This window comes from Sipha flava, unplaced genomic scaffold, assembly GCF_003268045.1.
Source record: "Sipha flava isolate LNK unplaced genomic scaffold, YSA_version1 2_pilon_pilon, whole genome shotgun sequence".
In the NCBI taxonomy this organism is placed as follows: Eukaryota; Metazoa; Arthropoda; class Insecta; order Hemiptera; family Aphididae; genus Sipha; species Sipha flava.
Window position 1 is genome coordinate 4,135,194 of NW_020272972.1, and position 24,975 is coordinate 4,160,168.

The following is a 24,975-nucleotide window of genomic DNA, read 5'->3' on the forward strand; positions in this document are numbered from 1 at the left end:
ATAAGGGCATTTTCCCCCTCCCCTCCCCCGATAATTTTTTTGATACCATAATGCAAATTAATTGTTCAGCTTAAATTATGTAAATTATAAATATTTTTAATTTTCACTAATTATAATCGTGTTTGATATCACTTATCAATGTAATATAAAATATCAATATTCAACCAAATTGGGATTAGGAGTGATGGTCACATATAGTTATTATTTTATGTGGTTATATGCTTTAGCATCATGCATGGTTAAGGCCAAACATGGGTGAAGAACGCTTGGTTGGGTTAGCTTTGCTTAATATCCATAGACACAGAACAGTTGAAGTTGACGAAGTTATTGATTTATTTGTTGGCAGTAAAAAAAAAAAATTCAGATTTTGTTATATGATTCATTTTTTAAGTATTTAGTAATAATTTATAATACAGTTTCAGATTATATTATAACCATAAAAAATTGTACAGTTAATTTATGTCCTCCCTCTCCCAAAAATCTTTCACATGTACGCCACTGGTTATAATATGTAGCTTACTTTTATATAGTTTCGAAGACAATATATTATAGCTTCACAAGTATCAATCACAATGTTTCCAATGGATTGAGAAGATATCGCACTGATAAATTTCAGGTCCTCGAATGTGTTTCGGGTAGCCAAATAACGTAAAGTAATAGACAGTCTTTGACTTGCTGGTATAGCTTCTCGCATTGACGTATTTTATTTTTTAATTAATGGATTAACTTAAGTTAAAATTTCATTGAAACATTCACATTCTTTCTTAAAAAAATTTTGAAATCAATTATTTCAAAATTGCGCAACTGTTAATATACCGTGAGTATAATATTGTCTATTTTTCAACCACTCTTTTGACCAAGTTCTTTGATGTTTTTTTTTCATCAAGTGACAAGGCAAGAGCAATAGCAATAATCGCGTTCTCTTCGCTAGACATTTTGACCGAAACTGAACAATATATTAAATATTATTAATCGTGTGTGTACAAAAAATTTTTAAACATTTATTGATGTAAATATTGAGCAATAATATTGATCGTGTATGGGCTACTTTAGTCGCGTTATTATTCTAGTCGTGCTTACGGTAAATAGCTTTGAAATCATTGCTCATTTCATTTCGGTGTACCCTGAACAATGTATTATTTTAACATAATTGTAAGTGTAGATAGGTGCGGCACAAATGCAAATCGGAATAACTAATTATCTTTTTCATGAATACAAATATAATCATCTTTTTTCTTTTTTTTTAAAAAAAAAAAATTGGCTTTATGTGAATAATTACAATCTATACAGTAGTACAATAAGTAATATTAATAATTTACAGACATTAACATTTAATTGCGCGTGAAGAGGGAGTCACACATTTGTAATACTTCGCGATAGTATTATTCATTTGTTGGTTCTTAAGTTTTGAAATCACGGCACCATTTAAAATCATCTTTAAATAATACTTATGTTCAACTCGAAACAAACTAAGGGTGCTAACTGATGTGCCCCAATTATCATCAGTACACCCAGTGGCGCACGCAGTGGTGGGGTTTAAGGGGTTTTACCCCCCCCCAAATTTTCTCCAAGCTCTAGGTTAAAATTTACAAATTTTATAAGTTTGAAATATGAAGAGCTATTATTGAATACCTAGTAACATTGATTATAGAATAGTCTATTCTATTATCAATGCTATTATTTAAGTCAAATCCTTTACATATTTGACTGTGGAATGTGTTATATTTTTACCTTAACCCCCCCCCCCCCCCCGAAAAAATCCTGTGTTGCGCCACTGAATACACCTCTTGCGCGAATGCGAACGGTGAAAAAACCGTAGACGCGCGTCAAACGCAACATTCGCAGAGACTGGTTTACGATTGGTGCACCGGCGAGATAAAAAAAAAAAAAGTACGCGGGTTGTCCGAATCCACGACGATAAGGCAATATAAGCACAGAATAGATCAGCGATTCCAGTGTGTTCCGCGGAACCTAAGGGTTCCGTGAGACAATCTTGAGGGTTCCGCGAGATGTATCTGAATATTGAGAACAGTAATTGTAGTTAACATTAATCATAAACTATTTATAAAACATTTTTTTTAGATTATTGGTTTTTCAACAATAAAAATAAATGTAAATACAAATAATTACAAATTTTGTGTTAATTTGGAACTAGAGACGTCGGGGTTTCACGATATCTATCCACGTTCATCTATTCAGAACTATAAGTGCCCTAGCGACGGACGAGTTGCGTTACGACGGCGGCGAACCCGTGGAAGAAAAGACCGAGTATGCGGAAATCGTCGAGTTTGACAAAGTCGGGAAACCGTCGCGTCCGCGTTATCAGTTTTTTCATGGCGAAAGCCGAAAAGTTTCAGTAATCCGTCAACGGACGCACCACGACCCGTTATCGATACGGCAACGATGCCCGTTGGTGGTGGCACAGATTATATTCATATAATCTGGGTTGGTGGAACAGGCGGGGACAGACGCGATCGTCCGATTCGAAGTTCTTACGTTCACTAGAAATAGCAAATACCAAGCGCACTAGAACCTTCTAGATTAGTCTGTATCACACGCACGCGCATTTTCTTGTACGCACGCGCAAACGTTCGGTCGAGTTCGCCATAACCTCTCAAATTCCCGACTCCGCAGTCCATACGATTCTGATACTCCGTACGGCGACTGTGTTCCGATTGCGGACTTTCCGTACGGTTTTTTTTCGTTTTTTCCTCCATTGTATTCATCGTCGTTTAATTTTTTTTTTCCTCTCGCGCGCACCCAAAGCATTACACCTCACAGGCCGGATCACATTTCGTTCGGTCGATCGATGCTGTTCGGAAAATAATGCCGTTTGCTGATCGTCGAGATCGTAACAGGTCCAAGTTGAGCGATCGTATCCGCGGAAGATCTACGGACGAGATTTTAGAGGAGATCCAGAGAGAATTCGGCAACAACAGTGGGAATAGCATGTTTTTCGACCCTTCTGATTCTAGGACTTCTCCTCAAAGGGTATGTACCACCAACTAAACGAGTTGTGTTAATGCTATTATTGTCTGGGTCAACATCGATTAACCATGCTTTTACTTATTAAATGTTTTGATTTTTTTTTTCGATTTCCTACGTACGATGTTTACGATTTTTGAAGGTCAGATTATCGTAAGATTAAAGTTTAGATCGGTCACTATTATCTACACTTGTATAGATAAGTGAATGTCTTAAATTAAATTGAATAATTAATATGTAGGTATTAGGTATGATTAATGTATTGAATAGAGTTTGGATGTTTATGCGCTTAAAATTACTGTAATACCTATGTATACATTTGTTCACTAAAAATTTACCTAATATGCATTCAAAGTTTGTCAAAAAAACATAAAATATGCAGAGTATAATATATGTTACTTTTTATATTTCATATGTTTATAATATTAATAAGTAAATACCAATTTATAAGTTGATCATTATACTGTGATACAATAATTTTTTTAATTTGATCAAACTTGGATCTAAAAATATTTGAGACAAACACTATTATACGGGTCGATAATTTATCATTTATCTGTCCATTAATTTAAATTGTTTTTAAAAAAGTTCGAAAATATACTGAAATATAAATTTATAATCTTAAAATCCTAAAAATATGCATTTAAAATATAAAACATAGAATATGCAAAATATAAATAGTATGATTTGATCAATATATATATATGCAATTTTATAAATAACCGAACTTAGTAATAAATAATTCTAATAAATTTAATTTTTATCAAAAATATATCATGATTTCAAAATTCTTCTAATTATTTTATAATAGCATGCCATAATCTATTCATGTTTCTAACATTTAATGTTGGTTGTAGTTACTAAAAAATAGTATTTTTATTCTATTATTTTAATACTTCACCATTTTTTTTTGTATACAATCAAGTAAATAGTATAGGTGACTTGTTTTCTATACAAATTATTGATACTATAATAATTTATTAATATAAACAGACCAACTGCAAGTCCTGTATTAGATCACTTCTATCTTAATAACTAAGTTAACTCTTAATAAATAATGTAAAGTATGGCATTTTATTAGTTTTATAGGTTTTTAACTTCGTTCAAATTGTATACTTTGAACATGCCTATTTCATTTATAAAAGTATAAAGCTAAGTAGAAACAATATTTAGTTTTATTCTTTTTCCTATTTTTATATTTATATAGGAGTTACATTATTGATTTAAATAACTTGTTAAGTAATGCTATTTTCAGCACTTAATTTCCATGTAGTTTCTTTTTATAATATTTTTTGACATTTTTATATTTTATTTCATTTGCATTAATACACATGTACTGCTAGCCAATAGAAATAATTTATTTTACCCTGTTAAGGACCTATTTTTAATTAGGTTATGGTTTATTTGGCACTCAAGAATCTAGCATTCCACATTGATGAATATTCTAGAGCAGTTGGTGTGGCTATCGCCTACATGATTCATGCCCACTCACTTATTATGATGGTTTTTAATCTGTTATAAATAAATACATAGTCACTGTTGTTTTGTAAGAAGTTTGTTACTATTCTCCAATATATTGCCACTTAATACTAATTTTAAAAGCTATTTAATGACTAAGGTATTTTATTTTTAATCAATTTATTAGTTTTTGTTGTGTGATAAATTTTTTTTTTTTGTGTGTTTCTTCAGTGAGTAACAAATATTTTGCTGTTTTTGGATGTTATGGAAGCGGCCAAAATTAATTCTGTCATTTATCCTTTACCGCCCTCTTGTACTAATACATTGGTAAGTTTTAAATTTGTTATGTGTATATATATATATATATGTGTGTATATATATATATACTTTTATACTTTTTGAAACAGTTAATATTAATAGTATAACTATTATAAATAAAGAAAAGTTCATTTTTAATTTAGTCAAACCAAAACATAATTACCAATATTTCTATTTTTTTCTAATTATAGAACAATTGCCTTTAAATAGCTATTGTGAACTTAATTTTAACTACTATAGACTAACCTTCTTATATATATTTTGTTGATGTATACTTATTTTTTTAAAGCTATAATTATTGTCCAATTTAAATGCATAACTATTATTTAATTTAATGCCTTTACTTATGTTTTGATAAAAATAAAATTCCCTAATTTTTTTGTTACATTTTTATTATTATGTTCAGTAGACTTTTGATAATCCAACAAATGTCAGACCAGAAGACTTTTAATGGAATTTCACATAAAAAGACAATTTTACTTATTGAAAACCTTAATTTATTTTATTATAACTTATAAATCAGGGGTCGCCAACCAGAATGGTCGATCTTTTTTGGAATATAGGTCGATTGTTGTAAAATTTAATTTTACCACTGTCGGTAGATCATGTAATATAATCGGATTAATCAGTATATTAGATTATTATTATTATGAAAAAAAACAATAAATAATTATTCTTTGGTGTTTAGATCTCTTTTTTTTTCTTCCTTATCAAACAAATCTCCAAAAACCTAAACTCTCCTGGATGTTGATCACCTGGGACTTGAATGTCAAATGTAGCTCACTTGTTTGAAAAGGTTGGCAACCCCTGTTATAAATAATACTTACATACAGACTAGTTTATAACATAATGTGAATTTATTCTTTTGAGATTTAAAATATAATTATCAATTTATTTTTATTTTTTGATTCAAATTATGCTATCAAGACAAAATTTTAAGATAAAATACTACCAAATTATTTAATAGTTGGGTTACCAATTGTCTACTGTATTTTCTAATTTAAATGTATTAATATTTAAATTTTTTTTAATTATAATACTTACTAATCAACAGAATTTCCTTTACAACTTTAGAAAATTTCAGTATGTTTACACTGTACCTTAAATGATTTGGGATAAAAATTTAAATAACTGTTCAATTTTATTAGTATGGTAGTAGTAGTACAACAGAAGTCAAATTATAAAATATTGTAATCTTTTTCATGGTTTTAAACAATACAATTTTCAAATTTTCACAATATTTTTGTTCCATATTTTATCTTTCTTTTTTTCAATACTATGTTTTTTTAAGGCATATTTCGAAAAATTGTATATAAAACTAACTTAATTTTTACAAAGTTTTCCTTTCAAAACTTAAAGCATTCCTGTCTGGAAGTTTAATCTAATAAATGTCTGAACAATTGTTTTTAATCTATTGTAATGAAAATAATATAGTTTTTAATAAAAATTAAAATGTCAGAGTTATTAATATTTAAAAATGGAGGCAAAGCAGTAACTTAGGAGTTCCTATATTTTTATATTACTAAATTTAAGTTCTGTATGTACACTTTTAACGTACATTAATAATGAGTATAACGTTTATAGAAGAAATAAACAAGGAAAACAGGTATGTATTTTGTTAATTTTTTTTCTTCATTAATTAATTATAAAAAAAATAAGGATTATTGTTATAATATTAAATAATATAACAAAACTTCTCATATTTTACAAATATAATAATACTGCAAGCTAAGCATTTATTTTAAATATTTCCGATTATTACTCATTTGCTAATTTTTAATTTTTATTTAATTTATTATTATTTATTATTATTATAAATGGTATTGATTATTTTGTAATTTATAATACTATAGAATTTGCCATAACTTATCTTTAAATTGATTTATCATGCATAAATTATACTTTAGAATAATGTATTCACAGTATTATTTATTATTAATGTATTCGGAGACTTAGGAACATATCAAATAAACAAATTTATTCTATAATTATTTATAAAGTCTTGCAGGTTTTACTAATAACTATTATTTTTTATTTTTTTTAATGGTTCTAATATTTCCTGATTTGTTCTCGCATAAGATAAAGTTTAATTAATTTTTTACTTATGAGTATTTAATGTAACTAAATTATTTTAACTTGTAGTTATTCAACCAAATGTATTAATTCATTAGTGATCTAAGAAAATAAAAATAATTAACTTAACGACAAGTTTAAATATTGTTAAGCTTAACATTAAATTATTTTAAATATCATGTTATTCATTTAATATGTTTTAAAAAAATTTTTTTTATAAAATATTCATTTGTACTATAATTTTTTCAATGAAATTTTTATTGAATATGGAAGTTATAAATACAATGTTACAATACAATGTTTTTAAGTGTACCTATAGCAAGTTCGTGTTTATTTTAGATATAAAAAAAAAAAAAATGATTAATATAATTTTCATTATACTTTTAAAATAAGCATCTACATTTTTACAGTGACATTTTATATTGAAAGCGCATACTTTAAATTTGCACATTAATGTCAAAGTTAAAAATGTTAATTTTCTTGTGTAATATTATTTTATTTACATTTTACTATAAAACTTAGTTAAAATATCATCTCTCTATCTATAAAAAATTCAGATTAATTTAAGTTAATATTGAAATAAAAAATGTTTTTAAAATTTGGTTTTCTATTCGGACATTTTATAAATTATTATTAATTTAATTGTAATTTGTTGTAAAATGAAATGGATGAATAATGGTGTTAATATTTGTTATTTATGTATATTGATTGATGATTTTACTTGTGTTTACCAAATGTATTTCAAAATATATTATGTTCATTACAACCCTTTTTTTGAATGTTTATCATAATATGATAATCAATTTTATAACATGTCAATAATATATCTATAAATGTCTGCTATTTGAATAATAACTAGGTGTTAAATAAGATAAGTAGTATTAAGTAGCTAGGGAAATGGCATGTTTCCGCGTTTTTAAATTCCATCCTTCTATAATTTTTTAAATAAGTAAGTGGTACAGCTAAGTTTCTATTACCTTGTGTCATTTTTGTTTCCTAAATTTATCATATATATATATATTTAACTTAGTAATATTAATTAGTCCAATTTAAATGGACTAAGTTGATTTTATTTAATTTTATTCATTATCAATTAAAAATGTATTATTTTATGTATTTGTATTACTAAAATTAAATGTATAAGGATTTGATAAATTATCGTTTTAATTAAATAATTGTTCTGAAACTAAAAGCAAGTCGTCGATAATAATGATATAATGTAGATGATAATCAATTAGGTAACAATTATTTTTAAAATATAACAATTCAAACAGTGATAATAACAGTATTAATGCTGTCTTTAAATGTGTAATAAAATGCACGGTTTTTGTATCCAACTACATTTAATTGAATTTAGTGAATAATTATAGTTATCCTAACTTAATATCTTAATTATTGTTCTACTGCTTCAGTAGACACTGTGTGTAATGGATTTTTGTTTTTTTATTTTTAGCAACAAATTATTGGCCTGGGTCCCAGTATAGTAACTTGGCTGCTTCTATTTCATATAATCCCGCGACACCACTTGTTTTGTAATGTAACTATTGGTGATACTAATGTTTCCAAATTGTGATACTATTATATCCCAGTAAAATGTACTTATTTTATCATTAAATAGTTATTATTTATTATCAATAATATATTTATTTTCAGATATAATGATTTGTTAATAATTCATATTTTCTTATTTACATGATACACTTGCATACTATATTAATTTGTTGAAATTCTTTAGTCATAGTCAAGAATTCGTCTTTGTTTTGTACCGAATCCAGTATGATTTAGGACGGTTATAATAATGCCATAATATTCTGTGGAATAAATAATAGTATAAAGATATATATATTTTTTTATCTTTTAGATGAATGTATACTTTTTTATAAATAAATATAATGTACAGTTGTATAGACTGCCGTGGCCATAGTAATTTAAACTGATCTTCATGGTCTTCTCTCCCACACACACACACTTATTACCACAATATAATAAAAAAAAAACATTCTTGAGTATACAGCTAGTAAGAATAAAAAATGTATGTCAACAGTTTTTTAATTATATTTGATGATTATTTTTTACAAGTTATTTATTTACGTATAATATTCTAGCACTTAGAATATTTTTTAAAATTACTCATGTTTATAATAAAATTAAAGTTGTTTGTATATTTAGCTTATAAATTACTATATATATAAAAAATAAATAAAAAATTCTTGATTTTTCTATTTTGGCCGTTTTTATTCATTAGTGATCCATATTATGAGTATAATTGTACAAAAATGTATTTCCTAAATTTACTTTGTATTTTTTAGGAAGAGTTTCCATTTGATGATGATATGCTTAGAGGTCATTTGAGTGTCCGTTCACATTTAGAAGATTTAGCCAAAAGGCATCCAGATCTTGCTGGACATTTGCGTTGCCCACCTTGGGGAGGCGAACCTAGCACAAGAGGTTGGAGTCGTAAACGTACTGTATCGGGAGAAGATAATAAATCTGAGGAACCATCAGATCTCAACCATAACCACACTGACACACTCACTGAGTCTAGTCCGGATAAAAAACCATTTGAAGAAAACATGGATAAAGAACAGCAGCCTCCGTTTGAAAACAATTCAAGATCTCAAGAAAATGATGATAAACCACAACGATTTGTTTCAAAATTAGAATTTACTCCAGTTAATTTGACTAATCAATCTGAAAATGTTCAACAATCAGCTCAGCCACAATCTGAACATTCTCAACCTAAAGAACCACATAATGATACATCTACATTTTCACAAGGAAATCAAAAACAGCCTAATGTGCGACACATTCCGATTTATGTGGAAGGCCGTTCAGAACCAGTGTATCCGAAGAATGTTGACCAAATATTCAGTGAAAATAATGGTTCAGCCTTGCCAAAAAGAGCTTCTGGTAAACAAACCCCATTTGCTCAATACCATTCCTTCCATGACCAAAATACTGCACAACGTCGTCAAACACCTCCTTCTCAACAACGCCAGCAAACTCCTCCACAACATCAACATATTCCTCCAAATGAAACCAGATCAACCCCTCCTCCTCCACCACGCCAACAAGTGAAACCAGTAGATGCTTTGGAAAAAGTTCAAAATGTCCAAGCAGAAGTAGAAGAATTAGCAGTTACTGTTAATAAATTCTCTGGTTCTTCTCGTACTGATAAACAATATATTTACCTGGATGAAATGCTTACAAGAAATTTGATTAAGTTAGATACTATTGAAACAGAAGGTAAATATTTTTCATATCAATATTGATAAGATAGTGTTATACACCAGTAAGTGACTAGGAAAGAAGATATAACTTTTTGCTATCCGGCTATATTGGGATATTAGGTATGAATGACAATAAATTTATTTCAAACCCAGTTCTAGAATAAATGTATTTTCGGTCTTGTAATGCTTTTCAGTATATTTCTTTTCATTTTTTGCTAAAAAAAACTATTTTCTTATTGAAAATTATTAAATTGTTTTTTATTTATATTTATTGAAAGATAATAAAATCCTAAAATTAGCATATCAAATTGACTTGCTAAATTGCATTAACTGCTTCTAGCATTAAGATTATCGTTAAGGAGTTAAATATGTTCTATATATTGAAGCCTTGAAGTGAAAATTCAAATTTTCAAAAAAAAAAAACAATGCTTGTCTCTCTCGAACTATATATCTACAAACAACTGGATGTGTTATTTTATTTTTTTTATTTTTTGATTCAACTTAAGGATTCAACATTACTACTTTACCCTAGATTTTAAAAGAAACTTAATAATCTATAAGTTGTAATTTAAATTAACTTCTAACATTTTTTTTTTATTTGGGAGCATTGTCTAATCCTTGTACCAATTATTTATGATTGCCTAGTTAACTAACTTTTTAGTGGTTAATAGATATGATCTTATCATAATTTGTTATAGTAATGCATAATTAACTTTTATATTACAGGAAGAGATGATGTACGTATGGCTAGGAAAAAAGCTATCAAAACTATTCAGGATACAATTTCTATTTTAGAAAATAAAGTTCCTCAGCCCCAAGAAGAATCAATGGAAGTAGATCAGTCAACTGATGATGTAACAGAAGTTGCTCCATCCGAAGACAAGTCTTCAGAAACTGAAAAAGTAGAAAACAATAATTGAACATTAATGAATCATTCACCATTAAATTATTTTTAGAAAAATGGCTTTTGAATAGAATTCTTATTAAATTGAACTAAGTATTTTAAATTTATTGTTCCCATATTTTTTTAAACATTTATGAAACCCATTCTTACCAGTGTGTTGAAAAAACTAAATATTGGTTAAAAAAAACTGATATTCTTTTAGAATTTGAGCTAAACAAATTTAGCAGCTTCTGTTGATTTAAAATTTTTCTATAGAAATAATTCTGTGTGAAGACTGGTTACACTGAAAATTAATATGCTTTATGTATTCACAGTATTTTCATTATTTATATAATATCTATTTTTTGTAGTAGATTTAATCATATTTTTCATAATACATGTTACAAAAGTTTTTATTTATATATTATCTTTAAAAATAATAATAATAATAATAATAATAAAAAAAAAAGATTGTATAGAATTAATTTGTGTCTTCTACATACATATTTTTAAGATTGTAATGTGATTGAATTAAAATCACAGTGTCAATGATTTATTTTAATTTATTAACCAAAAATAATGTGATAGAATGTAATCAAAAGCAGACTTGATTTAGTTATCAACCATTTGTTAAGAATTTTAAGACCTATTAAATCTATGGATATCAAATTTTTTGCCTAAAATATATTTTGAACACCACATTTTATGTTTTATATTATATATATATATATAATATATTTTACTATTATGTAAGTCTTGTATAAAAAGCAATATAATAACAATTTAAATTGATTATGTTGATGTAATTATTAAATAATTTCAAAGTTATTTTACCATTTTATTAGTGTTAGACTGTTTTTATTTTATCATACTGATTATGCTAGAATATTACATTAACTATTTGCTATCAAGACTAGAAATGATGCTAAAAGTATCCAAAACTTATTAAAGCATTACATTATATATTGTGTTTAAGTATATTTGTAAAAAATAAAAATCCAATTTTTTTTTTTTAATGACATATTGCAGTTAGTTGAAAAATTCAGTTAACAAAATTGCTATACATTTCTGTGTGCATATTAATAATTTATTATTTGTTTTATTCTCAGTCCGTGGTGTGTTCATACAACATTTTATTTATACCTATAACATTTTATTTCCAGAGGAAATGTAATACAAAATACATTTCTTTTATTCATGTTACTCCATCTGCATTTCATATTTAATCTTTGAATTCCTATTGTTAATTTAAAATATTTTAAAGGATTATTTTAATTTTAATGAATCTGATGAATTGATTGAAAAATCTGAATAAAATAACTGTAGATCTGAAATAGTATTTATATTGCTATGCAATTAAAACTTGAGCGAAATGCATGTACATTGTATATGTCTTAGATTCTCAATTTGCTTCTTAATTTCAATTGAGTTAACAATGTTAAAACAAGTTAAAAATGTTTGTGGACTAGTCTTAAACTAATTGCATGTATGCATACAACCATTTCTGGAGAATGGCTAATATGTAATATATACTAATAAAACATTGAATTAATTATAATGATTGAATAAATAATTTTTATTATAAATACAGTTAATAAATTTTATAGTAATTAAATTTTAATATTTACTGTGTCTTATTTTAAACTATGATAAAGTTTGGTTGCCTATGTAAGAATATGCCTGATGAGTAGGGCCTGGATTTCAATGCAAAGTGCATATTTTGTTGGTTAATCATACACAATGCTCTCTATGAACATAATTCGTTTTATGTAACGAAGGCTTCAAAACTACAAATTTTATTTTGCATTTTTTTCCATATTTCGACGTTTTTTCGTTTTTAGAGCATTTTTAGTATTATTGGGTCATTTTATTGGTTTTTTATGCATATTTGTTCGATTTACTAAACAAATTTAGCCTATTCAAAATAAAATCAAAAGAAAAATTTTTTTTTTGATATTTAAGTAGGTTTATCAGGTTTTTCCATACACATTGTCAATCTTTATTTTTCTGTTCAGTTTTTATCTTATTATTGACTATGGAACGTCACCAGTATTAGGTCAAATAACAAATTAACTTTAGTTCGTATTACCTCGCAGACTTTGCTCGTATTACGTGTGAATGTGATTTTAATGTTTTAAATTTTATGTTGAATAATGCCCAAAAGAAAAAAATATTTCATTTTTTCATTTTTAAGTTAATTTTTGTGGTAAAATACATTTTTTAAGGACATTTTCGGCTATTTTTTAGAGCATTTTTGTATGGTTTTATGTGCATTTAAATCCGGGCCCTACTGATGAGTAAAATAATTTTTAATTAGTGAACAAGGTTGCTCCCCTAGAAAATTGGGTCAACAATGTAAGTACTTATGAAAGTAGTTAAGTTACCTATTGCTATTCAGGATAGAAGGTCTTTTTTGTGCAAACGTGAATTAGTGCATAATTATTGTAATACATTTTAAAATCATAATCAACTTAGGCATAATCACAATTATCGCAATTAATTTCAAAAGTGTAAAAATTGATTTTTTTAGTAATTATTGTTCTATGACGGATTATTTTAAGAATAGCCTATATCAAATGAAAATTTTTATTTGTACTATAATACTCATTGTATAAGTGAATAAAAACTGTAAAAACTATCCACTTTTTATTTGGTACCCCCGACCAAGACTTCCGGGACAAGTGCCTCGGATGGCTGGCTCTGGTGATATGCATATTTAAGCTAAATAAGTTCAAGTAAAGGAGTGTCAGAAACTATTAGTCGCTGGGCCCATAAAAGTTGTCAACGGCACTGTGCGTGCGGATAATAAATTTGATCTCTAAAAAAAAAATAAAGGTAGTAGGCAAACGAAGTCCCGGCAAAAAAAAATTATACAATATATCTAATAATCTTTATGTGAAGTAAAATTTTATAATTTTAATATAAATTGTATGCCTAGATCAATAAGTCAATTTAATTTTTATTATTATAATTAAATTAATATCTATGTGTACATTTTTATAATATATTCTTTGGGTAAAAACAAACGATAGGTATACAACAAACGCAAATCTGGTTGTCGTATTATTTGAGTATTTTGTTATTTGTTCTCTTAAATGTCGAATATCGATTAATGCGTAGGGTGATTGTAGCCTTAGGCCCTCGTCCCACTAGGGCGACGCGACGTTGACGCGATTTAAGAAAATAGTTGCCAAGTAAAATATCGTACGACCTGACGTCAAGAGTTCTCCACACTATAGGCGATGTTTTGGAAACAAGAGTTGCTCAGTAGTTAGTAGCAATCATGTCGTCTTTTGAAGATGACGAATATTGTATTCTGTTATATTGGTATTGACACCGAAGAAAAAAAGAAAATATTCGATACATCCATACATACAAAATAATATTAATTGTTGAATTTTTGTTGCCGCTAATGATTTAATGCAAGACGATGTAAAATTTCAATCTTTTTATCGCATGAAGAAAGAAAGTTTTAATTTGTAGCAAAAGTGGGACTGGCTATTGAAAAACAAGACACATTTCCGTTGTTGTTTATGTGTGCGTGAAATATTAATGATAACATGAGGTATGATTCTTAATTTACTTATTAACACTTTAAAAACATACAAATAATAATAACCAAAACACGGGAGAATATGAGCGAAGAAAGAATGAAGAGGTGATAAGATGTTAGAGGATTCGGACATAATAGCTACTATGAAAAGCAAAAGGATAAGCTTGGCAGGGCATATATGGCGAGGCCGAGAGCAGACAATTGGTCAAGTCACCTACTGGAAGCCGAAGAGCAAAAGACCACTCGGCCGCCCAAGACAAAGATGGGTAGATAGGGTCCATAAAGACTTGGATATGGTGGGAATCTTGAACGGCGAAGAGCTCGCCACGGATAGAGATAGATGGAGGGAAGTGGTGGTTGCGGCGAAGGACCTGAACGGTCTATATTAAGACAAGAGAAAAAACAAATAGTAATAATATAGAAATAGAAAATAAAATGAATTATAACAAATTATTTTTATGAACTATGTATTTTGATGCAATAGGTATTACTCGTAGTAGGTAATGTTCTTTTAGCCCATGTTCAGCAAATTATCCATTATATTTTTTTTCGTTTTGGTTGCACATTTGTGAGTTAACTTCTTCTGGAGAGTGGATGGGCGTGAAACTGTTGTTTGGGTGATTATATGTATATAATGACTAGAGCAGTGAAGTTATTGCATTAAATTTTATTAAAAATTTCACTTATAAATTTAAAAATTGCATTGAAAAAATTTAATTATAATCAATAAAATCAAATATATTAATACATAGTAAAAATAAAAATTAAATATGAATATTGCTTATGTTATTGAATTGCAATACAAATGATTTTTTTAAGTTTTCAAAATCGAATGATCGTCCGTTATCGCACAACAAATTTTGATGTCGGAGAAACTTCTTTTTACGTCAGTACTTGTTATTAGGGCGTACTTGAAGCAGATTAAATCGTTGCTGGTCAACTTTCCTGGCAAGCCCTCCATTGACTGTTTTTCTCCACTTATAATTTTTGATATACGAACAATTATTTGATATCCTTTATTTATTTGTTTTATAATTTTGAATTTCTGGTTTATTAATATCTACAAATCTAATATATACGAATATTACGAAAAATAGTTAAAATTGCAGTAAAATTAAAAAAATCGCCAAAATTGCATTTATTATAATACAATTTTTTTTTTGTTTAAAATAAAAGTTTAATGAAATATATTTTAAGCACACTCAGCAATAAATATAAACATTTATAAAAAACATGCAAATGTAACAACTTCACTGCCCCAATAATGACGAACCAGATAAATAAGAAAATGCAGTGTTAGGATGAGACGTAATTGGAGTGTTTGAAGTTGGTGTTGGATTTTCTGTTAAAATGTCATCAACCACCTCCAATACTTTTTTTTTAAACATTCTCATCTGTTTATCAGTCATGATGTTAATATCAGGTAATAAACTAAGAAGAAACATTTTTCTTGGATCTTCTCCACACATTTTCGTCTTCTTCAGTTTCATAAAATCAATAAAACTTTGATCAACTTGACTAACTTCACTCTTTCGTTTCTTATTGGTGCCTTTTATTTGTTTTTCAGGACTATGACCTTTTTCATGGTTTTCATTTGTAATTTTGTCACTTAAGTTCTGCTCTTGTTGAGTGAGATCTTCATCTTGGTCTTCAGTGTCGCTTTGTTTATTATTTTCTGATTCGTGATCTGGGGTGGGTGAAGAAAGATTTCTTGAAGTAGTCAAATCAGTACTAGGTTTTACATATGGTAATAGGAATTGTAAATGTTCATTTAAATAATACGGCTTTTTTGATTTTCTAGCAGATCCACTAGGTGTTGGTTTATTATTTCTGACAAAGACAGTTCTTAAGTTTTTCCATTTTTCTTTACAGAATGTAACTAAAATATAAAATAAAAAAAAATTATTTATTTTTATACTTAAAGAGGAAATTTATAAACTGAAAATTAATCAAAACTATTATATAGGTACTTGGCAACAGGATATACTTATTCTAGCCTAGAATTTTATTTTGCTCGAGGTGCTAACACAATAAGTCAAATAATTTCGGAAACTACAAAAAAAATATGGGAATGTTTAGTTGATGAATACATGCCAATACCAACTGAAGAACAATGGATGCGTATAGCTCATCAGTATTATAGATTATGGAATTTACCAAACTGTGTAGGGGCTATAGATGGAAAACAAATAGGAATACAAAAAGTTCCTAATACAGGGTCGACAAATTTAAATTATAAAACATACCATTCAATTGTTTTAATGGCTTGCAGTGATGCTGAAGGAAATTTCATCATATTAGAAACTGGTTTCGCAGGTAGAAATAGTGATGGGGATATTTTTCGAGCATCTAAAATGGGTCATTGGCTTGAAAGAGATGGTTTAAATTTGCCAAACCCAAGACCATTGCCTAATGACCCTGAGATTTGTTTTCCATTTTATTTTGTAGCCGACGAAGCATTCCCTTTGAAAAAAAAATTTAATGAGACCAAAACCCAAGGAGAACATTAACAAATAAAAAACGAATATTTAACTACAGACTCAGTAGAGGTAGAAAAACTGTGGTGTTCGTTTGGCATGATGTCGCAAAAATTTCAAGTATTGATGTCATCAATACGATGCACCAACGAAACTACCACTAACAATATAATACGATCAGTATGTATCCTCCACAATTTCATACGTAAAAGGGAAGGCCGGCAGTACATACCTTCCATTGATTTGGATGTAATTAATCCAGAAGGCGTCCAAGTACCCAACGAGTTTCTCAGGGACAACCAAGATCAAAATGAGTTGCTGAGAACACAAACAGCGAGTGGTCTGAGAGAATATTTGTCTTCATATTTTGTTAAACTTTATGCATCACTGCCATGGCAGTAGAATAACTGTGTATAGTTTTTAATATTACGGTATAAATAAATTATTAAATAAATTAATATGTTAATAAAATTGTCCATATTATCTATAATGATAATAGTAATATAAACTTTTAAATAATGTAATAAATAATATAATCTATCCGGAACAGGATCATGTCGGCTAAGTTGAAATCGAATGCGAATTGCTCGCCGAGTATTAATCGCAGAACCAGCATTATGGATATATTCCTCTACGTCAAACGCTCACCGTGCCACGCCATTATGATTACTGAAAATGGCACGTAGACCTCTATCTATCTATACACGGAATACCATTTTATCTATAAATAGTTTTAAATATAAACGTCTAATAAAACGAAACTGATAATAACATCAATGTTCATACTCTGAAATTATATAGAATTCTATAATCAGAATTTCTAACTTGGTTTATATTCGATCTTTTCTACTTTGTTCATAAATAAAATGTTCTATTTTTGAAATATTCGGAGTATTCCTGAGTATTTCCCGCATATTTAAATTATTTTGTTATAGACAAAAATGGTAATGTGAACGATATGACAGTTTGTATTATAATTTTTTTTTTGTGGTAAAATTTAAACGTCTAAAAATACGAGAGGTTTTTTTGCCGGCCCTGTATAATAAAATTTATAATCTAATTAGTATAATTTATAGTTTTCTTTTACTCGCAAGTACTAGGTATAATTTCGTAATTTTATTTACGTTTTTTAAAAACAGTATAGTACTAATAATAAAAATACATTAAAAATATTATTACCTGTCTCTTTGACTTCTTCTGCTACCTTTGACCAGGCCTTTTCTGTAATGTCCCTTCTGGCGTATTCTGGTATTTTGAAGTTATACAAACATGGAAATTTTTCTACAGCTTCAACAAGGTTTATAGTTAAGTTTTTTTCTTTTTTTTTTGCCATAGTGATATTTGCCAAATGATATAATTAACTATGTAATTATACCTACTAGTAAAGTATAGTAAGTAATAAAGTAAAATATAGTACAGTTTTAATAATATTATTAAAATAATATATTTGTTTATTATGTTATTGAAGTCATGTGGTTGACTAGAAAACTTTTATCAAGCGACTGACAGTACCAATCGCCCACGATTAGTTGCTTTCGTGTCGCGTCGCAGTCACGTCGCATCGCGTGGGTGGGAGGTCTCCGATATATTATAACCCGTGTTTTATAAAACAAACGATTATCGCACGATATTTATTTATAATCGCGTCGCCCTGGTGTGACGAGGGCCTTACTCTTCCTTTCCCATACGACACACAGAACCAGTGTCGCCGAATGCGTACTTCAGGTAGTTAAATTTAACTACCTAGAAAATTGGAATGTTAAAAAAAATAAAAATGATAGTTAAAATTTTTTTTTTTTTTTTTTTTATGAAATACTCGACACGTATTTTCTATTTAAAATAGAATAGTTAAAAGTTAACTATAACATTTTCAATCGTTGAATATGTTTAAAACAAATGTTCCGGTATTTAAATGGGTGGTGAATTGGTAGGAGCTGATGGATAAATCTAATTATTTGAAGTGACAGTTTCCATTTCATTCGTCGCCATTGAACAGAAAATAAGGCTACATCGCACTATTTTTTTTGTAAATATATTTTAACGCGTATTACTTACGATATGTAAACGAGTTAACAGCCGGGACCCAAATTGCCTAACACCTTCCCCCCCCCCCCCCCCCCCCCCCGTGAGACTCGATTATCGTTTTTAAACGGTACACAAATGATCGTGTAGCCAATTTACCCAGCCGCCCGCGCGTTACCGTACCTGTATCGAGTACGCGTTAGGAGAAATGGTGCTGCGGATCAACTGTTGCAGACACTATGTTGCGCGTGCGTGCACTGTTGGTTGATAAAGATTGACAACCCAATGGGGGCACCGTTGTCAGTCACCATGTTATTTCGTTTTGTTTTTTCCAGGAGCGTCTAAACACAGGAATGCACCTTATGCGTTCTGCGCGTGCGCGTAATTTATTCGCCACTATCATAATGTTAGGCCGTTATCAATATATTATATCAAATCACTATAACATGACAATAATATGAGTTTTGAATGATAGTCATGAATAAATTACGCGCATGCGCAGAACACATAAGGTGCATTCCTGTGTTTAGACGCTTCTGTTTTTCCCGTCTGTTTATCGACTCCCGGCTACCCGTGATATGACGTAGCGGACGGACGGCAACGGCGAACCGAAGAACTTTGTTTCACTGCCAGCTATTGACGTTTCGAGGACGATTAGCATCTCCCTTTCGGTCTGAACTACCGACATTCTCTTCTCCGTAAGTATTGGACACGATCGCAGTACTAACGAATAACCGTCATACAAATCGTATGCGCAATACCTAACAACGATAATGATCGCCGTTGCGCCACACGTTCACGTGTTTTTCGTTCATTGTTGTTCGTCTGTGTTGCGGTTGTACTCTCTCCGCTTCGAACGGTCGTGACATATCGATACGCAGATCGAAATGCAAGCCGCTACATACCCTGTGTGGGAATGCCAACATCAGGGGCGTATTTAGGGGGGGTGATATGGGTGTTGGAACACCCCCCCCCCCATCAACTGTATTTTATGGTATTTCACCAAATTGCAAACTTAATTACAGTATAATTTAACTAAACGTAGGCATATGTAAATATAATCATTTTCATTTATATAAATACATGGTATTTATAAGTGTAAGAAGTAGGGGGGGGAAGAACCTCCACTTACTATAAGTCTATTCAATTTTAAAACACCCCCGTTAAATGAATCCTGGATACGCCACTGACCAACATCAAAAACAATCGAAACATACCCTTCCCCACACCCTTTTTTTATAAGACCTGTAATGCGCGACCACCATACAGTATACCATCGGCCAACCAATTGTGGAAAACAATGGAATTACTATAATTAAATCTTAAATACACGGAATAAAAACTTAAATTTTTTGGACAGCCTTTCCATGTGCTACGAATAAGATGGACATTACATCTGCAATGTTCTTTTTAAAACTTTAAATGACATTTATTTTAATACTATTAAATATTAATAAACTAATTGTAAGTCTAAAATATCCTGAGTCTAACCTATTCCCGTAAAACTACCCCGTGTATGTATGTATGTATAATATTTTTATACATAGAAACGCATGTAACAACATTTCAGAACAAACCTGTATTAACTATAGAAGTTAAACTATTATATACAATTGAATATATATTTTTACAATGAATGTATGCATTTTAAATAAAAATAAAATATAAGTGTACACATGACTTTTCATCATTATTTAATTTAAATTATTACTCTTATATAATTTAAAGAAGTAAAGCAACTTATTAATTATTTCAGGACTGTTGTTAATGATGGCAGTTGAAAATGAATTGGTTAAAACACATGTACGACCTAGGTGTTTTATGGATGTAGCAGTTGATAATATTCTTTTGGGTCGTATTGTATTTGAACTATTTGATGATTTTTGCCCATTGACTTGTGAAAATTTCCGAGCATTATGTACAGGTGAAAAAGGTTTAGGAAAAAACTCTGGTAAACCTTTACATTATCAAGGTGTTATATTTCATCGTGTTGTTAAGTCATTTATGGTACAGTGTGGAGATTTTTCAAATGGGAATGGTACTGGTGGTGAATCGATATTTGGAGGAACTTTTCCAGGTATGAATGTTCAGTGATGTAAATATTATAAATATTTAATTGCATGTTTTGTTTTGGGTTCAGATGAGAACTTTGATTTAAAACATGACCAACCATTTTTACTTTCAATGGCTAATCGTGGACCAGATACAAATGGTTCACAGTTTTTTATGTAAGTTTAAATAAATTCATATTTTTTTATAATGATATATTACTTGATTTTTAGTGAAATTAACTATCTATTTTGAGTTTGACCTTTTATCAAACATGATATATGTTATATAATTTTAAAACATAGTATCATGTAGTTAAAGATATGACTAATAACTTGAGTATTTATAGTTATAGCTATAGCATTGATTTATTAAATACAATTCATTACATATGGTAAACATTTAACATATATAATTTCTAGTTAATTTGTTTTTAATTTTTAAGGCTTACTAGTACTTAACACTCCTTAAATTTCTTACTATATTATTATTTTATACATAACATAAAATTAAATTAAAAAATTATTAAAATTCAAATTTATTGTTTTACTTATTATTTTATCTAATTTATTATATGCCAACATTTAATTTTGAAATTATCTTTGGTGTTATAACTAATACAAGTATTTTTAATTACAGATTTTCATTTATATGGACAGTGTATATCATAATTTCCAATTATTGTAAATCTATTTAATAAACTTTTTCTAAAATTGTTTCATACTAGCTAATTTTATAAAATAATATAATATTTTTTAAAAAATAAATGTATTATTTCAGTTAGATTTAAATTACTAAAATATCAGTGAAAAGAGTATTATTAATTTATAGTTCGATCACACCAAAAATAAAATAGATGTTTACTAATGTAATTTTGATTTTGTAATTTTAAATCGTGTTGATGGGATCAGTGTATCAGAATAGCCTAATAAAATTTTGGTCGTATGTCATTGTTTGTTGTAGAACAACACAACCAACTCCTCACTTAGATGGGTAAGTAAAATATTTGTGAACTAAAATTGTTGTTTCAATGTATTTATGAGCCTTCTTTTTTATAGTGTACATGTGGTATTTGGAAGAGTGGTATCTGGTCAACCTGTTGTTATGCAGATTGAAGAACTTGGTGTGGATAAGAATTCGCGGCCACTTCAGGATGCAAAAGTAGTAAAATGTGGAGAGCTTGTATTAAAGTCTAAAATTAAACGTAAGTGAGATAATTAAAAAAAAAAAAAATTATTTCACTTTTGTTATAATGATTTTATATATTTTTGTATAAAAGAGTTAGAAAAAAGTGCATCAGATAGTGAAACAAGTTCAGGGTCAGATAATGATAAAAAACGGAGACGGAAAAAAAAGAAGGAAAAAGAATCTAAAAAAAAAAGTGGAAAGAAGTAAGCTTCAAAAATGAATATTATATTTATAATGCATTCTCTTTATTTAAATAAATTAAATTTGTTCTAGATTGGACCGCTCAAAAAATGAAAATGAAATTGCTGAATCTGAAGGTCAGTTGCACCCACTTGTATCTGTTTCTAATATTGACCCAGAAGAAATACCAGCTGGTCCTCCAAATAGATTTTTGTCACGAGGAGGTCCTTCATCTATGTTTTTAATGAAACCTAAAAGTGACACTGATGATAAGCCAAAAAAACGAAACAGAATTCGTGGTGTTACAAAATCTGGCCGTGTAGTAAAAGGTCGTGGGAATCTTAGATTTCGAACTCCATCCCGTAGTAGGTCAAGAAGTTATACTCCACCTCATTGGAGATTAGAACAAAAAAAATTGATCACATTTAACGAATTTGAAGTAAGTAAAAATTAAAATTAAAAATTTAAAAAAATTATTTAATTTTCCTTTAGAAAATTGAGACTGAACGTAAACAAAGAGAAGAAGAAATAAAAAGGCGCGAAGAGGCCAGAAAATTAAGACATGAAGAAAAAGAAAAGCATGAGAAAGGTAAAGATGGACAAACACCTCCAGGAACCCCACCTAAGGTATATGAATTTATTTTGCCTGAAATTTTTTATTAATGTTTGTTTAAAAATAAATATTATTGGTTTAGATTTTCAATAAACAAAATGTTAAATCAGAAATTGATATGATGGCTAAAATTGAAGATGTATTTCAAATTATTCGTGATCGCAATTTAAAAAATACTTCAGAAAATTATGATGATAAAATAATAGATCAACGTTCCAATGATTATAATAAGAAAAAAAGAAATGACGACCGAGAAAAATTTCAAAAACTTGAGAAAAAATTTGATAAACGTTCAAGAAGCCGCTCACCAAAACGTCGGTATGATGACCGGTCTCGACGAGATAGAAGCCAAAGAGATGGAAACAGATACTATAAGAAAGATAGGTACAATAACAGACCAATAACACAAGGAGGTAATAGAAATCGTTCCAGAGATAAAGAACATTATAACAAAAAAAAGAAGGATAACCGGAGAATAAGTTCTGGTTCTCCTGATAATCATAAAAATAAAAGCAAAGTTAAGAATGGTAATAGTTTTAGTTTGTCACCTGAAGTAAAAGATTAAATTATCAATTATGTTCACTGTTCTTTTATAATAATCTTAAATAATTCATGGGCTTTAAACTTTTTATCTGTATTTTATTTTTATATTGTTAAGTAATTTATGTTATTTTAAATTCTAAACTTAAAAATGATCCATTAGAATTATTGAATGTTTATTAAAGCCTTGCAATTAGTTTTAAAAAAAAATATTCTCACAATATTGTAATAAATAAAATCACATCGACTTGTTTAAAAAATAATTTAAGAACTATTTTATGATGATGAAAATTAAAATAAAATGTAAATGTTTTTCAAGTTGTTTTGAGTAATATGTGATTATATTTTATGGTAAAGCGCATCTCTTTGGATACTGTTTTACCATAGAAATAGGTAATTTGATTGACTGGATATTTTTTTATTGTGTATATGAGTTTTGTCATAGGCAATGTTTTTGGTTTAACATTGAATTGAGTAAAATAGTTATAAACACAAGCTTTAATAATGTGAATATTTTAATTATTTTAAAATAAATTAAAAAAAGAAAAAAGTACAACATTTATTAGTAACCAATATTTGCTGTAGAAAAAACTGGTTCTATTTTATTGCCATAGTTACTTGTACCACAATTATTGTTTCCAGTATTAATAACTTGGCTAGGTAGATTACTTGGTGCGAAATTTGTAAAAGAATTCAAATCTGGAGAACCATAATCACTGTTGGTGATTATTGCTGGTATGTAGTTTGGTCCATCTGGCTGATTGTGCTGATTCCCAGGTGTAGAACTTGAAAATCCATTCAAACCTAGTGCTCCAAAATCACCATTGTTGGTTTTTACTGGAGTGTCATATACCCAATTTTGTTGATTTCCTGGTGCGAAATTTGAAAAAGCGTTTTGTCCTGGTGAACTAAAATCATCATTGTTGGTTATTGCTGGAGAATTATTTGCTTTATTCGGTTTATTGGGTTGGTTCACTGGTGAAAAATTTGAAAATGCGTTTTGACCAGGTGAACCAAAATCACCATTGTTGGTAGTTGTTGGAGTATCATTTGTTCCATGCGGTTGATTTTCTGGTGCAAAGTTTGAAAATGCGTTTTGACCTGGTAAACCAAAACTGCTAATGTTGGTTATCGCTGGAGTGTTATTTGTCCAGTTCGGTTGGTTCTCAGGTGCAAAATTTGAAAAAGCGTTTGTACCTGGTGAGCCAAAATCACCATTATTGGTTGTTGCAGGAGTATCACTTGTTACATTCGGTCGATTGAGTTGATTTCCTGGTGCAAAATTTGAAAATGCATTTGGACCAGGTAATCCAAAACCACTATTGTTGGATGTTACTGGAATGTCATTTTCTCCACTCAATTGGCTCCCAGGTGCAAAATTTGAAAATGCGTTTGGACTAGGTGAA

General features: G+C 28.8%; 4 protein-coding genes across 8 annotated transcripts in view; 2 read left to right on the forward strand and 2 right to left on the reverse strand.

Annotated features, from left to right (window-relative positions):
* The first annotated feature begins 2,358 nt into the window (after window positions 1-2,358).
* Window positions 2,359-11,102, forward strand: LOC112686093 (BAG domain-containing protein Samui). Of its 3 annotated transcripts, none has more exons than XM_025558221.1 (4): window positions 2,903-2,991; window positions 4,675-4,770; window positions 9,144-10,080; window positions 10,791-11,102. In XM_025558221.1, the coding sequence occupies exons 2-4, from the start codon at window positions 4,708-4,710 to the stop codon at window positions 10,982-10,984; spliced, it is 1,194 nt and encodes a 397-aa protein (XP_025414006.1). In that variant the 5' UTR covers window positions 2,903-2,991; window positions 4,675-4,707; the 3' UTR covers window positions 10,985-11,102. The 3 variants fall into 3 exon arrangements, with proteins under 3 accessions (XP_025414005.1, XP_025414006.1, XP_025414007.1); XM_025558222.1 differs by lacking the exon at window positions 2,903-2,991 and adding an exon at window positions 4,492-4,603; XM_025558220.1 differs by lacking the exon at window positions 4,675-4,770 and having other exon boundaries at window positions 2,359-2,991.
* Window positions 11,103-15,675: 4,573 nt separating this feature from the next.
* LOC112686182 lies at window positions 15,676-18,617 on the reverse strand. 2 transcript variants are annotated; one of them, XM_025558383.1, is made up of 3 exons: window positions 18,157-18,241; window positions 17,210-17,384; window positions 15,676-16,379 (listed from the first exon to the last, which is right to left on the reverse strand). In XM_025558383.1, the coding sequence occupies exons 2-3, from the start codon at window positions 17,214-17,216 to the stop codon at window positions 15,751-15,753; spliced, it is 636 nt and encodes a 211-aa protein (XP_025414168.1). In that variant the 5' UTR covers window positions 17,217-17,384; window positions 18,157-18,241; the 3' UTR covers window positions 15,676-15,750. The 2 variants fall into 2 exon arrangements, with proteins under 2 accessions (XP_025414168.1, XP_025414167.1); XM_025558382.1 differs by lacking the exon at window positions 17,210-17,384 and having other exon boundaries at window positions 18,157-18,617.
* A 921-nt stretch (window positions 18,618-19,538) lies between these two features.
* On the forward strand, window positions 19,539-23,814 carry LOC112686181 (peptidyl-prolyl cis-trans isomerase cyp11). Of its 2 annotated transcripts, XM_025558379.1 has the most exons (9): window positions 19,539-19,697; window positions 20,756-21,076; window positions 21,140-21,227; window positions 22,012-22,041; window positions 22,107-22,252; window positions 22,328-22,439; window positions 22,510-22,855; window positions 22,909-23,043; window positions 23,112-23,813. In XM_025558379.1, the coding sequence occupies exons 2-9, from the start codon at window positions 20,767-20,769 to the stop codon at window positions 23,592-23,594; spliced, it is 1,650 nt and encodes a 549-aa protein (XP_025414164.1). In that variant the 5' UTR covers window positions 19,539-19,697; window positions 20,756-20,766; the 3' UTR covers window positions 23,595-23,813. The 2 variants fall into 2 exon arrangements, with proteins under 2 accessions (XP_025414164.1, XP_025414165.1); XM_025558380.1 differs by lacking the exon at window positions 19,539-19,697 and having other exon boundaries at window positions 20,984-21,076; window positions 21,960-22,041; window positions 23,112-23,814.
* A 235-nt stretch (window positions 23,815-24,049) lies between these two features.
* LOC112686183 (uncharacterized protein DDB_G0283357-like) overlaps window positions 24,050-24,975 on the reverse strand; it is a 7,137-nt gene continuing 6,211 nt past the window's right edge. The window contains 1 exon segment of the mRNA XM_025558384.1: window positions 24,050-24,975. This exon segment is cut by the window's right edge and continues 4 nt beyond it. Within this exon segment, the coding sequence (XP_025414169.1) occupies window positions 24,132-24,975 (844 nt within the window). The 3' untranslated portion in view covers window positions 24,050-24,131.